This window comes from Rattus rattus, chromosome 7, assembly GCF_011064425.1.
Source record: "Rattus rattus isolate New Zealand chromosome 7, Rrattus_CSIRO_v1, whole genome shotgun sequence".
NCBI classification, from domain to species: Eukaryota; Metazoa; Chordata; class Mammalia; order Rodentia; family Muridae; genus Rattus; species Rattus rattus.
This window is the reverse complement of record NC_046160.1, coordinates 43,255,916-43,271,052: the sequence shown is the minus strand read 5'-3', so window position 1 is coordinate 43,271,052 and position 15,137 is coordinate 43,255,916. Positions and strand designations below refer to the sequence as shown.

At 42.9% G+C, this 15,137-nt stretch overlaps 1 protein-coding gene across 10 annotated transcripts in view; it reads right to left on the bottom strand.

The window, feature by feature from the left end:
* The window catches only part of Myt1l (myelin transcription factor 1 like), a 291,243-nt gene that overhangs the window by 87,978 nt on the left and 188,128 nt on the right, over nt 1-15,137 (bottom strand). For 4 of the 10 annotated variants that reach the window (XM_032907573.1, XM_032907568.1, XM_032907572.1 and 1 more), the window contains 2 exons: nt 6,841-7,812; nt 2,225-2,359 (listed from right to left, as the gene is read on the bottom strand). In XM_032907573.1, coding sequence (XP_032763464.1) covers nt 2,225-2,359; nt 6,841-7,812 — 1,107 coding nt within the window. The remainder of the gene's footprint in view (nt 1-2,224; nt 2,360-6,840; nt 7,813-15,137) is intronic. The other 6 variants (XM_032907574.1, XM_032907570.1, XM_032907575.1 and 3 more) reach the window with 2 other exon arrangements.

Sequence of the window (15,137 nt, the reverse complement as noted above, 5' to 3'; positions counted from 1 at the left end):
GTGCCACCCACTACACCTACTCTACGTCTTGGTATCCTCCCGCATTAGGTAGCATGCTTTAAGTCTTTATTGTGGGGTGGTGACGGAAACTCTGTCTGGCTCAGCTGGGGTCTCCTTATGCACAGACCCGCCCTTTGTCATATAGTCAGTCTATTCCAGCGGCAGAGCCCTTCTTTGAATTCATCTGGGTGGAAATGGATGGGAAGTCAGCCCAGAAAAACAAACAAGGCTACTCTAGAGTACTATCCTTAGTATTTACCTCTACATTTTGCAGTATTATAAAGAACTACTCATGAGAAAGTAGTTAGAGTTCCTCCATACCTCCGTGCCAGGGGCACCCTTTATGAGACAGAGTTGCATATAGACCAGGCTAGTATCAAACTCAACCCTCCTATTTCTCCTTCCCAAGTGCTGGATTGTAGGAATGCACCATGCCTGCCTTTGGAAATGCTTTTCTTCAGACAGTGCATTTGTAAGACCCGGTTATACCTGAGCCACACTTACTGCCTGCTGAGATGGGTCCGCATGTGGCCAACCAGGGCAGGCTTATTCAGTTCCTAGCTCAACAGAGCAAAACCCACACTTGAACCACATCTAGACATTTCCTGTGAAAATGCGGAGTCAAGGAGAATTCTTATCCATTGAAAAGGATTGATCTCGAAGGCAAAAACCTATGCCCTGGAAAAAAAAATCCCATAAAGAAAGCCTTCCTTCGAAATTGTTAGCTCTCAGCCTTGGTGCCTTATTTTGTACTGAGAACCTGCAACGGCTTGATGCCAAGAAGCAGGTTAGAACTGAAATGACAACACCAGGTCACAGGTTCAGATTGATGATGGGTTTGGGAATTGGCATGGATTTACAGCTGAGTTCAGACCCGTTCAATCCTGCTCAGAGGAACTTTAAAGTCCTGAGCCACCTATCACCAGCCAGTGTGCTTCCCTTGAAAGAGAAAGAAGATGGAGTGAGATCACCATGTTCTTCATCTGGTAAACAGGGCAGTGCTTCCTGAGGAGTTTATGGCATTGAATGGGCCAGTGCTTGCATTTGCCAGCCAAGCACCCACCACAGTGCTCACATGTGGAAGCCGCTGTCATCAACCATGCGTCTCCCTGTCATGTAACACACGGGATTGTAGACACACCTGGATTTGTTTATTTTCACAACGTGTCATAACTGTTCTCAGGACAGTCACAGGAAACATATGCATTTTAGTAGGCATTGAGAACCTGGAGCCACAATCGCATGTGAGCATATTTCACTAGAGAACACGTAGCTTTCCCTGTTTCTAATGTTGCACTACTCCAAGAGCTGCCTGACCTCTCTGACAGGTTTGCTCTACTGGGTTGCAAGGGAGCCCATGGTAACAAAATCTTTCTCTAAATGCCTTTGATTCAGTTGGTTGTCTAGCCACACCACGAACCACCTCCCCCCCGGGAAGATAAAGAGGACAGACACTGCAAGCTGTAGGTTCATCTGAGGTGTCCATCACCTCACTCATCCCTGAGCCTTAGTGTGTGCCTTGGACAATCGATTCTCATCGATTTTACACAGTTGGCATATTTTTTGCCAAGAAAAAAGTAAACAAAAAATATATATATATCATTTTAAATCTAAAAGAAACACTTTTCACAGATTGATGTTATAGCCTTGGAACCTATCTACTAGAAAGATGTAGAGGGATGTAAGAGAAAAGCCCACCAGATCCAAACCTGTTCATTTAACATTGTTAGTGTGCAAATGCACCTGTGATGTGAAACAGACTGCAGTAACTGTAACAAAACTGTTCTAAACGCTGCTTGGACAGTAAGCAGGAGTTTAGAAATTTGGGCAGAAACCCCAAGGCCTCCTTTTCCTGGGATTTCTAGAAGACCAATATGGATAGGCTGTTTTAGAGGCTGGCTAGTTCAGTTCTGTGATGTGTGAGACCAAGGAGAGAAATGACCTGCTGGGGATAACAGAATAAGTAAAACTGAGCCTAGGACCAGAGCCCAGGTGGGCCTGGGAGCCTATTCCAGGGAGTCAGCTTTAGGGTGAGCCACTCTTCAGAGCTGGTACCCAGAATATCCAGGAGATAGGGGAAAGCTTCCTGAGGTGCCCTCCAGGCTGAGGAAGAGTCTGGTCAGTGATAGCTGCACTGAGGTGCCATGAAGATGAGGTTGGGGAAGGGATGATTGACAGAGCCAGAGTGCTTGCACGCCCCGGGGAGCGGCGAGACACAACTTACTTTCTGGAGGGACCCTATCTTTGTGCGGGCATCCAGACAGACTGCGGTGATGCGGGTAAAGCCCAGTTACGTGGCCGGTTCCATCACACCCGGGGGTTGGACACTTGCTCTCTCTCTTTTCTGTTCTTGAGGGATCTAAAAGCGACAACAGGTGTCAAGAAAATGAATGTTTACCAACTGCAGACTCATGCGGTTATCCAGCAACCTGAAGAGACCTTTGCTAAACAAAGAAATTAGGCAGGTGTCAGGGATAGGCTGGGACATCAGGCTTTTGCTTCATAGCTGTTTGGGTGTGAGTGATATTTTCAACCTTATACAGTGTAATCAGGAATGATAAAGAATTTTGGTTTTTATCCAGAAAGAAAATAAAAGCACCTATCTCTAACCTTAACTGTTTCATTAATTGGTTTCCCGTGTGTTACATGATAAGCTGTGTTGCTCAAAGAAATCAATGTAAATAGTGATGAGACAGTGACCTTCTTAGAGAACAAAACTCCATATTGTTTTCGTTCAGCAATTTTTGCATACGATTCAACCAGAGCAAGGTGCTGCTCAAAACCCTTCCCCTGATTCCCTCTGGAGTGCTCTGGTCTCAATATGCCATAAACTGCAGAATTTTCCTGCAGATTTTTCTCTCTGTGGTTAAGAAAGACTGTTCCTTAGCATAGCAATTCAGCCCATTTTTGGAAACTCAACTGAACTCTCAGAAGGCACTGTAAGCGAATGACGGAAAGGGTGGCGATCCCACCTGGCAGGGTGATGGGCAATCAAAAAACGCTTCAGAAGCCGCTGGAGCAACCATTTGTTTTGATTTCTTCGTCTGTGCTTGGAACCAGAGGAAGGCTCGTGTAATGCTGTGCATGCATACACAAAGTAGGAGGTCGGGCTGATCTAGAGCGCTGCCTGCTTCTCTGCAGCGCCAGCCAAGAGCCAATCAGAGCAGACGTTTGGTCCAGAATTGAATGCTGGATGCCAGAGATGTAACGATATCCTAATAGAGTTTTTCTACACCCAGATCAACCGCAGTTCACCCTCATGCATTACAACAGTTCTAGAAAGTATCTCTGAGGTCAGCTCAGCTTGAATAATAAATCGTAGATTGTGACACACTGTTTTGGAACAAGTATTTGAAAACCAGTTGCTTAGATTACCAATAGCAGTCATTAAATTGCTATCGTGAAATTTTCTTTAAGAATTTCATTCTTTTATATGAATATCTCATTAATTAGGCCAATTGTACTTGGCCTTGGTAGAAAACACATGTTTTACTTTTGGTGAAGAATTTATTTATATATAAAAGAAAGTATCTCGAGTTTGATTTTCATTTGTTTTGGCCTGTTGAGACTGAATTTTACTCTGTAGCCCAAATTACCCTAGGTCATAACTTTAAACTCATGATAATACTTCTGCCTCAGTCTCCTAAGTGCTGGCCTTACAAGCATAAACCACTGTACCTGGCCCGAGTTTGGAATGCTTGAGCTCTTACAGACTTTTATGTGTCACTTATGAGAATGTGAGACAGACAAAAGACTCCTGGGGTCTTACAAATGCTGTAATGTTGGTGTGACAGATATCCCCCTGTCCTTTGCTGCTAACGTGTCATATGCATGATATTCCTGTCAGGTGCTATAGTCGCTACAGCCAGCACTGGTGTGGAACAAAACATTTCCTTGGCATTGCCAGCAGCTGTCCTGCCTCTACCCTCGCCTCATGGCCTCTGCCAACAAACCCAAGAGTAATTCCTGGCATTTCATTTCTGTTTTTAAAACCTTATAGATACAAAGTAAAGCCTAGCATTTTGTGGCCCTTTGAGTAATTTCATTATACTGATAAAAGTAAATTCATGTCATTATAAAATAGTAAGCACACAGTAACAATTTCAAAGGACAGCATTGATAATATGAAGTACTAAGTTTAAGAAACTTTTAACTAGATACAAACAACTTGTACAGGATTAAAAAAACAACTTACAACCATTATTATTCACTTTAATTATAAAGTAACTGCTTTATAGAACCCAGTTATTTCTTACAAATGAATAAATTTCACAGCTGTTGAAACAGTTTTGAAATTAAGTGACTTTTATATTTTAAAAAAATGTCTCAAAACTCTCTGAGGTTATAGAGACCAGGAGCATAGTCTGCTCTTGACTCACTGCTGAGATTGGGCTACCGTTGCCTCCACCATCAATCTCCTTGGATTCCTTGTCTTTTGCAATCTCAAGTCAATGTTCAAGCAAGCAGGAAAACAGAAAGCAAACCTTGCCAGAACGTAACAGGAAAACAAGTGTGCTGAGTTCAGCCTACTTATTCCCTTCTGCCCGGGAGAGAGAGGCAGGGAGTGGTGTGGAAGGAAAAAGAATTCCTTTCATATTAACGTAGTATTTTGAAATGTTACACATTAGCATTTTAATGAAGTATTTTCAGTTAAGATATGTGGAATGAGAATAGATACATGTGTTGTCTTTAAAGAGGGAACAGAGAAACCACAACATAGCATGTTGATAGGCAGCTTCAGGCATGTTGGTAAGATACGATAAAAATTTACCTATTTTTTAATCTGGCTTTAATTTCTGCTCCTTTTGTGGTTTGTTTGTTTGGTTTTTTTTCTGATGTGTGTATGTGTGCAGTTGTGCATGGGTGTTTGCTTGGCTTCATCTTTTTGACTCTGAATTTAACTATAGATAGAGACAAGGAAACTTGGAAAACGTTGGTGAAAACACCAATAACTTTGTTGAGAAGTAAACCTGGGAAACTAGCAATGTGGCAACTTCTATCTCATGGGAAGATTCAGGCTCCTAACCTTCCCCTTCTCATGACAAAAATGGACGGTAGCATTCACTGCCCCTTTCTCATAGAGACGAAGCAGTCAGGGCAGATTCCATGTTTTTGCATAAAAGTAAAGCAAAATGACAACAAAGTGTCCTGTGCTTGGAGGACTATGGGCATTAGAGAAGCCATGAGGATACTGACTCTCTAGGGCCTTTTTTACCTCCACCAACATGGTTACTTCCTTTCATTCTCAACACAAGAGCTCTGTCCTGGGAACTACTGCTTAGAATTCTGAAACATGAGCCTAGAACGTATCTGAACCACAGCCCTCATATGGCAAGGCATGGGTTTCTTTCCTAAATGGTTTGAATTTTTCATTCTCAAAAATCCAACTAGAAACCTATAACTGATCAGTACATCTTATCTTATTCAAATGCTAGTGCCGTCATTTAAAACACTTGTGCCATGTTTCATAGTGTTTCAACGGGGGCCTGCAGCTCCATGGCGTCCTTAGAGGTACTCTTCTGGTGGTCTGTGCTTGCCTCTGTAGTGAATGGAAAGACAATATCCAGGCACTACTTGAGCATTAACCCTCAGGGCTCTGACTCAGGCTACTGCCACCTTGGACTTGGTGATAACACTGTCTAGCAGGCCATGGAGCTATGAGCACACCTTGAGAGGAGAGGACACACCCGTGCCATGATAGGGAAGATGTAGTTTTTCTGATTGTTCAAGCTTTGTCCAGCAACTGATTTTCAAACTAGATTCCGGAATCTCACGATCAGATCCATAGTAAGAAAAGCGAATACTCATAATGTACATCATAAAATGAAAATCAGAAAAAGGAACATTTTTGGTGATAATACAGAAAAGACTTAAGGAACTACCAATTTCATTTCTGAGATAGTTTCTTAGTTCTGAGTCTTGTGAGGACTCAACCATACCCATGTGCTTGCTATGTGAAGCTGAATCAAGGTCTGTCCCAGTTGCAGAGGGGTACAGATGCTACCACAAACATTGTTCCATCTGGTTAGCTAAGCCAAGTGTATAGAGAGATGCAAATGTGTGCTCACATATTTCACAAAATAAAATCCAGTTAAACTATCATATTGGATAGTTTTGAGATTTTTAAAAATAATACATAATTTTTGAAAAAAGAATCACAATTATTTCCATAATGAAGTGAAAGCTAGTAAGGGGAATGAATATTCTAGAGAAATTGCTATTGGTTTCAGCTGTGGCCTCTCCGTGTGTCGCATGGCAAGTGGTTTCCTTAGCTAACTTTCATGGATAATTAATGTGCAGTCACTGTCCTTATCTCACACCATCGGTCATCTTGTTGCTGTTCAATTCCTTTTGGGTATTTTCTAGGGGGCACTTTCATCAATAACTGTCACTAGGTGATAATTTTATAAATCATGAAGCCATCTACTCAATCCAATTTATGAAGAAAGTACCTCATCTCTGATTGACTGATTGTTACCTGAACCCTCGCCACCATTCAGCATAGATCATGGCTCCTTTGTAACAGCATGGCTTGGTCCTAATGGTTTCTATCACAGGTATGTCTATGCACTAGCCCTGACTTCTACACAGATATTGTTTCCACTGTGATCTCCTGCATCTGCTCTGATGACAGCACATTTAGAAGTTTTATGTATTTCTCTGACAAATATTTCATTTGTTCTGTAAACAAATCAACACATGATAGAGTTCTAGAACAAACTCTAAAAATGTGCATTGGATGTAAGATTTATAGAGATTTACAGTCTAACAGACTATTGTCAATATCTCTTACTTAGCTCACATTTGCCTGAAGCAACTTACGTTAGGTAGAAATATTACCTTTACCATAGTATGGCTTTTTGACATGGCTGTCACTGGATTTGGATTTTCTGTCTTCCCCAGCCAGCTGTCTTGGAGACTGGTCCTCATAGGATCTCAGGTTATCCCTTCTCCCAGCATCCATGGCCATCTTCTCTCGCATGGCCTTGGCTCTCTCTGTCTCCAAGGCAATGGCTTTCTCTAGCAGAGTCAGGTTGCCCTTGGTCATGTCAAATACTTCCTCAGACCTGTCTGAGTTCACTGAGGTGGTGTCATCATCCCTCTCATGACACCCATCCTCCTTGGCACAGCTGGAGAACGTTCTAGACCTGGGGCTTAGCTGCTCCTCCAGCCGCATAAGGTTCATCATATCCGAGTAGCTCCTGTCTGGCGTCCTCCCAGGGAAGTCGTCCTCTTGCCGGACATGTTGGCGCACACTCATGTTGGGTGGCTGACTCCTGTCCTGCGGGTTGGTCTCGCTGAGTTTCCTGGCCAGGTCAAAGCACTGGTTCCTCAGGCACTCAAGACTACTTAGACACACCTCCTCATCACTCTCCTCCACCATCTTCTCCATGAGTCCATTGTTCATGGGCTTCCCTAGCATGACATAGTTCATATTTCTACTGTCCTGCTGTGACATCCCCTCAGCATAACTTCTGTCACTGATATTCTCTGATAGCACAACACCATGTCCTTGTGCTAACAGCTTAAGGGAGTCCACTGTTTCTCTAACAACATCACTGTCTAAGTCTAGACTCAGTTCGCTTTTCCGACCGAGGTTTTCGTTTTTGTCACTATCATCCTCCAGACTATTGGAGGTATTGCTGTTCATTTCTGACTCAGTCCTGGCCCGGTATGCTGCATCCTCAGCAATTTTGCCAAGATTTAATAGTGACTTAGCTACCAGTTCATCATAGTTATCATACTCATCATTGTTGTTATCATCCTTTTCTGTGTCCTGCATTATTCGAGTACAACTCATTTGATGGTCTTCTGCAAAGAAATAGAGAAGACAAAAAGGAAAAGAGAAAAGTGGCTAGTCTGTGAAGTCTATTGATATACTGTGGACAGCAAGCTTACAGAAAGTCAAACCCTACTTGGCCTAGAAGAGAACCTTACAAGACATTTGCTACTGGGTAGAAAATGTAGACATAAAGAAAATCATGTTAAAGAGCAGGAGGCCACTTAAGAAATCTATGGAGAGCTAAACTAAAGGAGCTAACCTCCTTTAGTTAATACTAAAGTTAGTCACTAAATATGATACACATAATATAAAATATACATCTCTATTTTTAATATTCCAATTTTCCACCTGCATTGGTTTTATTCACAGCCAACTGTTGGCATACCAATTACAGCCATCCCATCACCGAGCTCTCTAAAAGTTCTTGAACTTTCCTTTTTGCTAACTCTAGAGGTTCTCTGTAACCCCCTTTAAATGACTTACTTCCAATCATATTTAGGCATCATGGAGGACAACCCCAGATTCCGAAATCACACAGGGAGGACACTCTGTCATAAGAACACTGGATTGAGAGGTTTGAATGTGATAGCTTCCAGTCATTATATGGAGACCCACAGTGAAGTGACAGGAGCTCTATAGTGACATGAGGAAGAAAGAACTCAAGGGCTGCCTGTCTTTTGTCTGGCAAGTTGGGTGTGCCTAGTGGTCACATGTCCCTGGGTCAGAAGGGGCTGTTAACTGTGGCACTCACAGTGTATCATTTAATTTGACCTGTGGTAATGATATGTTTACCCATCTCATCAGCTTGAAGAAACTTGAATAAGATGTACTTGACCTCAAAATACTTCATGTGTTTTTAAAAGTCCATGTTAAGCATGACGTAAACCCTCTGTTTCATCAGAAACCCATTTGGCTTTCACTCAGAGAGCAGTTGGGATTTGAATCTCTATTCACAACTCTACACAATTGCTGTCATCTGCATTGCGAAACATAGATAATAATAAATGAGTTTTCAAACACATTCCCCTTTGGTTGGATGGTTAATGGATGCCATTTCACATCTGTCCTTTGTTCTGTGATTCACATGCCAGAGAACTTTCCGAGTTTGATAATGATTGGGAGGAGTGAGGCATATCGACTAGTTGCAAACACCAGCTGACTAAAGCTGAGATGCTGAACCTCTGGTGCTTTCGTTATGGATTTTATGCAGAAAAGGTTCATGTTAGCAAAAAGAGATTTGGAGCTCAATATAGCAATAACTGAAAATAGCATCCCACCTGGAGTCAACAAATATTTAGGATCTGACCCACTCTCCAAACAGCAGCATGTGTTAGTTAGAGGGCATGACTTGCTGTGTGAACCAGATTCTGTGTCTCTCTCGACACAAACCTCTTCATTTCACCACACTCTCCTGCACCATTTTCCTTATTATACGGGTAAAATTGGCATCAAAGAATAGAAAAAAAAAGGAAGCAAGAAACCAGAGCTAGCAAACATAATCACAAATGTGGGAAGGCTAATCCCAGATGCACACCTTGCTGTCGGCTGTTAGCTCAGCTTTTGGGAGTTAATGACATTTTGTTCTCATGAGTTTTTGGAAATTTGATTTTTATATTCTTTTTGATTTATATACTTGGTTATGTTTATGGGCTATAACTGGATCATCCTTGGGCATAGCAACTGTGATGGCTTGGATAATTGTCACCATTATGTGTAGAGTATCAACCGTGAGATAAATTTGTAAATCATGATTTGGAAGTAGATAGTATGTGCCATAAGTTAAAAAATTAAAAAAAATTGAACATTCTATTTTATCTGTGTGTCTTTGAGTATGTTGAGGTCCAGGTGTCATAGTACGTGTGTGAAGGTTGAGGACAGTTTAGGGAAGTCCTCTCTTTCCCCCATGTGGAAGTTCAGTTGGTAAAGTGGTTGGTTCATGGAGGCATAAGGATTTGATCTGAATTTGATCTCCAGCACCCACGTAGAAGTCAAGTGTGGGGGTATATGCCTGTAATCCCAGCATGGAGGAAATGGAGACGGAGGGATCCCTGGGGCTTGGTAGCCAGCCAGCCTAATTACTGAGCTCAGTTCAGTGAGAGGCCCTGTCTTTAAAAATAAGGTGGGCAGTTATAGAGGAAGACACCTTATGTTGTGTTCTGGCTGCCTTGTGTACATGCAGTGTCCATGTACACCTGCACACACGTGGACACCCACATGGACATACACAAACAGAAGGAAGTCACTGACTGCAATAACCAGGGGGAATCTTGTCTAATCCCTGTTGTATTTCTAAGCTCAGAAATGAATTCTGGTCTGGACAAGGCCAAGGCCCTCGTGAGCCTTTACAGCAGATGTAGTAGGTGTGATGCTGTTGACTCTCCATTTACTCATCTTGGGAGCATCCTCAGGTTTCTGTCTGCCCGACTTTCCACATGACATGGCTAAGGAGTCCATCTCAGCCCCTTACTATTGTTCTATGTCACTTTTCCCCAAGAAGATGAAAAGAAAAATGGATAAGCTGCCCTAGACAGTTTCCCAGCCATGCCAACCCATGAAGCCGAGGAACTGTGAGACAGGGTTGGTCCCTTTCTGTCTGAGTACCAGGAAAGAGCCAGACTTTCTCCAACACGTGTGCAGGCCCGCCTCCCACCTGAAGTACACTGGGAGAACACTGCACATGCTCTGCTGGGCTTGGAAGGCAGATATTAAAGTGCTAGTTATGCAGCTGGCCCCATCCCTCTTTTACTGCTTGGTGAGTGTGTGAGGACAGTGACCTTTCAGAGTCACAGTGGGATCATCTGTAAGGGAGAGATAATTATCTGCCTGCCCCCTCCTCACAAATTCCTACAAACCCCAGAGTGAGGCACACAGACTACATGTATTTCAAATGCCTGGCATGGGTGGTAGTTGTTTTTTTGATACTTTCTCTCCCAGAGCAGATGCCTGGGAAAACTAGCCGATTCAAGGAGGGAATCTGGAAACAGGCGATGGAGAATGCATCTGAAGACAGAGCGTGCTGCACGATTTGGCCTTTCTTCAAGTTACTAATACTCAGTGTCATCTGAGGCCTCCTGAATGACAGCAGCAAATATGGAAGTGGCTGAGAAAAGGACATTTAGGGCCAAAAATCCTTACAGTTTAATAGAATTCCTTGAGTTACCAGTATTTAACTGTTTCGAGGCCTCCCCTAAAGTTAACTCCTAATTATGTGGACTAATGGAGGGAAACAGGCTCCAAGTCTCTAGCAAACTGATTCTAAACAAGTACTCCATCTCAGCCTTGCCTAGAATGTCATGGTAAGTGTTTAGAAGCCCATGTCTGGTTTTCCATATTCAGATAATTTACCAGCCTGTTACCTTTCTGCTGAGGCTAACATTGAGAAGACTCCATCATAACTATGGGTTTTGGCAAACAGTCTAGAATTTTCTGTACCAGTCAGGAACTAGAAATGAGGAACAAATATTCTAACTCACAAAACTTTCAGGAGTCAATACTACTTGTTTCTCTCTAGTGATTAATGTTCTCTCAAAGACAGGGGATGCATTTGTGATGAACAAAGCGTTTTCCGGAAATAAATGCACATGTTTATGTTCTTAGTAGAAAGTAGGAACATAGACACCACAGTGTGCAGAGAAGAGAGAATGCTGTGTTCTCTCTGTTGTACTGTGCTTGAGATTAGTCATGTCATAGAGTCCCAGGGCCAAGCTGAGACGGGGCCACCTCTCAACCTGTCCAGGCTGAGGTGTTCCCAGGCGAATATAGGGATGGAAAGCAGAGAGGCTTAGGTTGATCTACTTCCATAGAGATGCTTTTGTGGCTAGCCCAGGTCTGCCTATGTGCTCACCAGTCAGCCACCAGCCTCTTCATTAACTGCTAATACACAAGTGATGTCCCTTCCTGTGAGGGCTTTATGAATGCTGTTGCCACCACTTACCTCCTCTGAGTTTGACTGCTAGAATATTTTTATACCATACAGAGAACAGACAGAATCACATAGTTGGAAGATTTTCCTAGAATGGCTGGAACTCCACGCACGGGCTTTGTTGTGGAGTTTGTCTCTAAAAAGCATGTCTGAGACAGAACTTTTTAAATATTTAGTACTGATCAAGTCACATACATACATATTACACATACCATATCTCATAGACAGCGAAGAGCAGGGTGTGTGTGTGTGTGTGTGTGTGTGTGTGTGTGTGTGTGTGTACGCAATAGAATTCAGAACACAAAGCCCAGTCTTATGGTGGTAGAAGTCTATTTGTCCTTCCTAATCTTTGTAGAGTCCCCAAGAAAGGTTCTCTAGTGGCTACTCCTCCTGAAAGGCATCAGCAGAAAGTCACAAATAACATGTATTCAAGTGACAGAACTGAAAGACCATACTGGGATGCTGTGCATGTTTGCTTTACCAGTCTTCTGCACTGCCTGTTTCCATAGCAACCAGACTGCAGTTTTCTTGGAAGAGGAACACAGTGAGCTTAGTACAGACAAGCAGCTAGACACCTAGATTTTTCTCATCAGATGAGGCAGAGCTCTGCTGTACACCCCGTGTGGTGACTACTGTTATTCTCAGCATCTTTCTTCTGACTTTTCTCCCTTTGATACTCCTCACTGGGCTGGCATGAATTGAGGACATATTTCAATCACCACCTTTTGAGACTTGTGCTAAGCTTGCTAGCTTAGCTGGCCTGCCACTGACCAGTGTCTGCACTAATGCAACTTACGTCCTTTTGGGTTTGGGAAGATGTGCCAATCTTCTCATTGTTGTGACCAAATACTTGACAGAATCAAGTTTAAGGGAGAAAGGTTTATTCTGACTTATAATTAAGACGATGCAGTCTCTTATGCAAGAGGAAGTTGGTAGAATCATAGTGGCGAAATTATTCAGGTAGGACCCTTCACACCTCAAGAAGCAAAGAACAGAGACTGCTGGCCCTCACCTAACTCTTTTGTTTCTTTTATTGATTTATTCCAGCATTCTACCCTATGAAATGAAACCCCTTCCCCCCATTTGGGCTAGGTCTTCCCTCCTTAAAATATCTCTGGAAATTTTCTCAAACGTAGACCCAGAGTCTGTCTCCTAGGAAATTCCAAAATGAAAATAAAGAGTAACTATCATAGAAGATTAGAAAATTAGATAAGGCCTGTACTCTGGATGAGTGTTCAGGACAGCTCTAGTCTAACCAAGTGAGATAGAAAGGCAGGTGAAAGGTGAAATTCACCTAAGGAGGCTAGCAGAGGGCAGACTTTGACTGCCCACAGTTCTGTTCACTATGACCCCAGGAGCTCGTGTCACACACCCTCCATTCCTTAAAACCAGACTACAGTCAGCCTGCGTCTCCTTTCTCATCTTCCGTCTGCCACCACAGATGCATCGTGCAGCACGTGTGCCATGTCCTTGGATGGTAGGAGAGAAGCTGACCTCTAGCCCATTGCTGTTCAGTACAAAGGCTTCTGCTCTCAGAGCCCCCGGACACTGAGTTCATGAGGATAGACCCCAGGATATTAGTGCCCTGCTCCAAGTAGATCAACAGGTATTCAGCTGAGCTAGACAACAACACCAGACACTTTTTATGTATAAAAGTCTTTTAGATCATCGAGGAGGGTGGGAGTGGGACAGAGAGGCATGGATTCATCATAGCTAAACAGTGGTGCTAACTGTGACTACCATAGTCACGTGTCATGTGTCCTAATTACACTTTACTTAGGAGTTGCTGTTTGCTTTGTTACTAGTATTATAGAAGCATTTAATAGTCAAAGCTCATGAAGGGTGTTCTGAATTCTTAAGGTCTAACTTTAAGCTATTAGAATTTTTCTTACTGCTACAACTTGGGGATGTTCTCACCTCACATTTGGAGAAAGGCTGGCACCCTACTTGCTATCAGCATGCCTTCATTGGCAAAGTGCCTCTAGCTTCTACCTGAGCTTTCTACACCTTCTTAAGATTTTTTATTATAGAACCGTCTGTTACTTTTCAGCTCTTATAGATACCGTGAGGATTTCAGAACAGGATTACCTCAAACCCAACCCTTTCTCCTCACTCCAAAGCCCTATCTGAACAACATCCTTAGGAGGGAAGCATGTACTTAATGGATCCCAAGTAGAAGAGGTGCAAGTTCTGTGGGGTAGGAGGAGACACCTGAAGTGGTGAACCATGGAGAGGAAAGAGACACTGGGGTTTTGTTTTCAGATAGTAATAAAACGCTCTCTCTCTTGAATGTTATTGAAAGTGAATGATTGATATTTGCATCTGATTTTCTATAGTCAGTGAATTTTATAGGGTTAGGTGGGACTTTTAGAAAACAAATGTAAGTAGGATATTTTGGTAGTAATCCCTCCCCATAGGTCAACTATGTATGTAGATGAAGTTAGAGGTTGAAAAGTTTAGATGCTCCCCTTTGACTCCTTCTAAGGGCTTCAAAGGTTCACACCAACAAGCCATCCTGTATCTGACACTGTCACCAAAGGGGAAGATGTTACCTTCTCCTGGGTCCTACTTTTGAAGCTTTTGCTTCTCAAGACTAAGGTTCTTAGGATACAGACTGATCCCTGTATCCAAGGACTACCGTCTTTCACCTCAGGAGTCCATTTATTCCGCACCTGAAGGGGGAGAGGACACTGGACAAGCAGGAGGTATCTGGAGAGGGCTGCACTGGAGCAGGCCGGAGGATTCAGAACACAGGTACAGCTCCAGTTTCCTTAACTACTGTCCATTTTCTGCTCTGTAGCAGCTCCTTCCAGTAAGCTTTTGCTTTGTTGCTGCTAAATCCTGGGACATGGTTTTGATGTGTCACACACAATTGCTCCAAGTGAATTCCCAGCCTCTTTTCTGAAAACTCTGTTGTTCTGATTTCATTCTTAATCCTACCCATGTCTGTACATTGAAAACTCAAGCTCCTTGTCTGCGGACAAGCACACCAGTATTTGATTTTGTCTGCTCCATGCCTGTGTGCACTCTGCTGTCAATCTAACCTTGTAAATCAATCTAGCTTGTGGCATGGCCAATGCCTCTGTCACTCCTGAACAAGGTCTGACATGGTCTTGCATTGCCTACCAAATCAGTGCTGAGAGAACACAGACTAGCTCGTAACAGTCTATTTCTGACACCCTCCTCTCCCACTGAGTCACCTGCTCAGAAATGATCCTTGTGTCTGACATTGTCTTAAAGTTTATATTCTCCTGAAAGGAAGTAAGAATTTAGATATTCTCTAAACTTCCCAAGATCCTAAGGTGTGCCAGCAGCTAAGTTGATTATTAGAACATAACTCTTACAGAAAGTCTGACCTAGGATGCTGAGGTACAGAAAGAATAATGGATACCTAGGATAAAGAGATACCTGTGGAGTTCTAGCAACCACTCA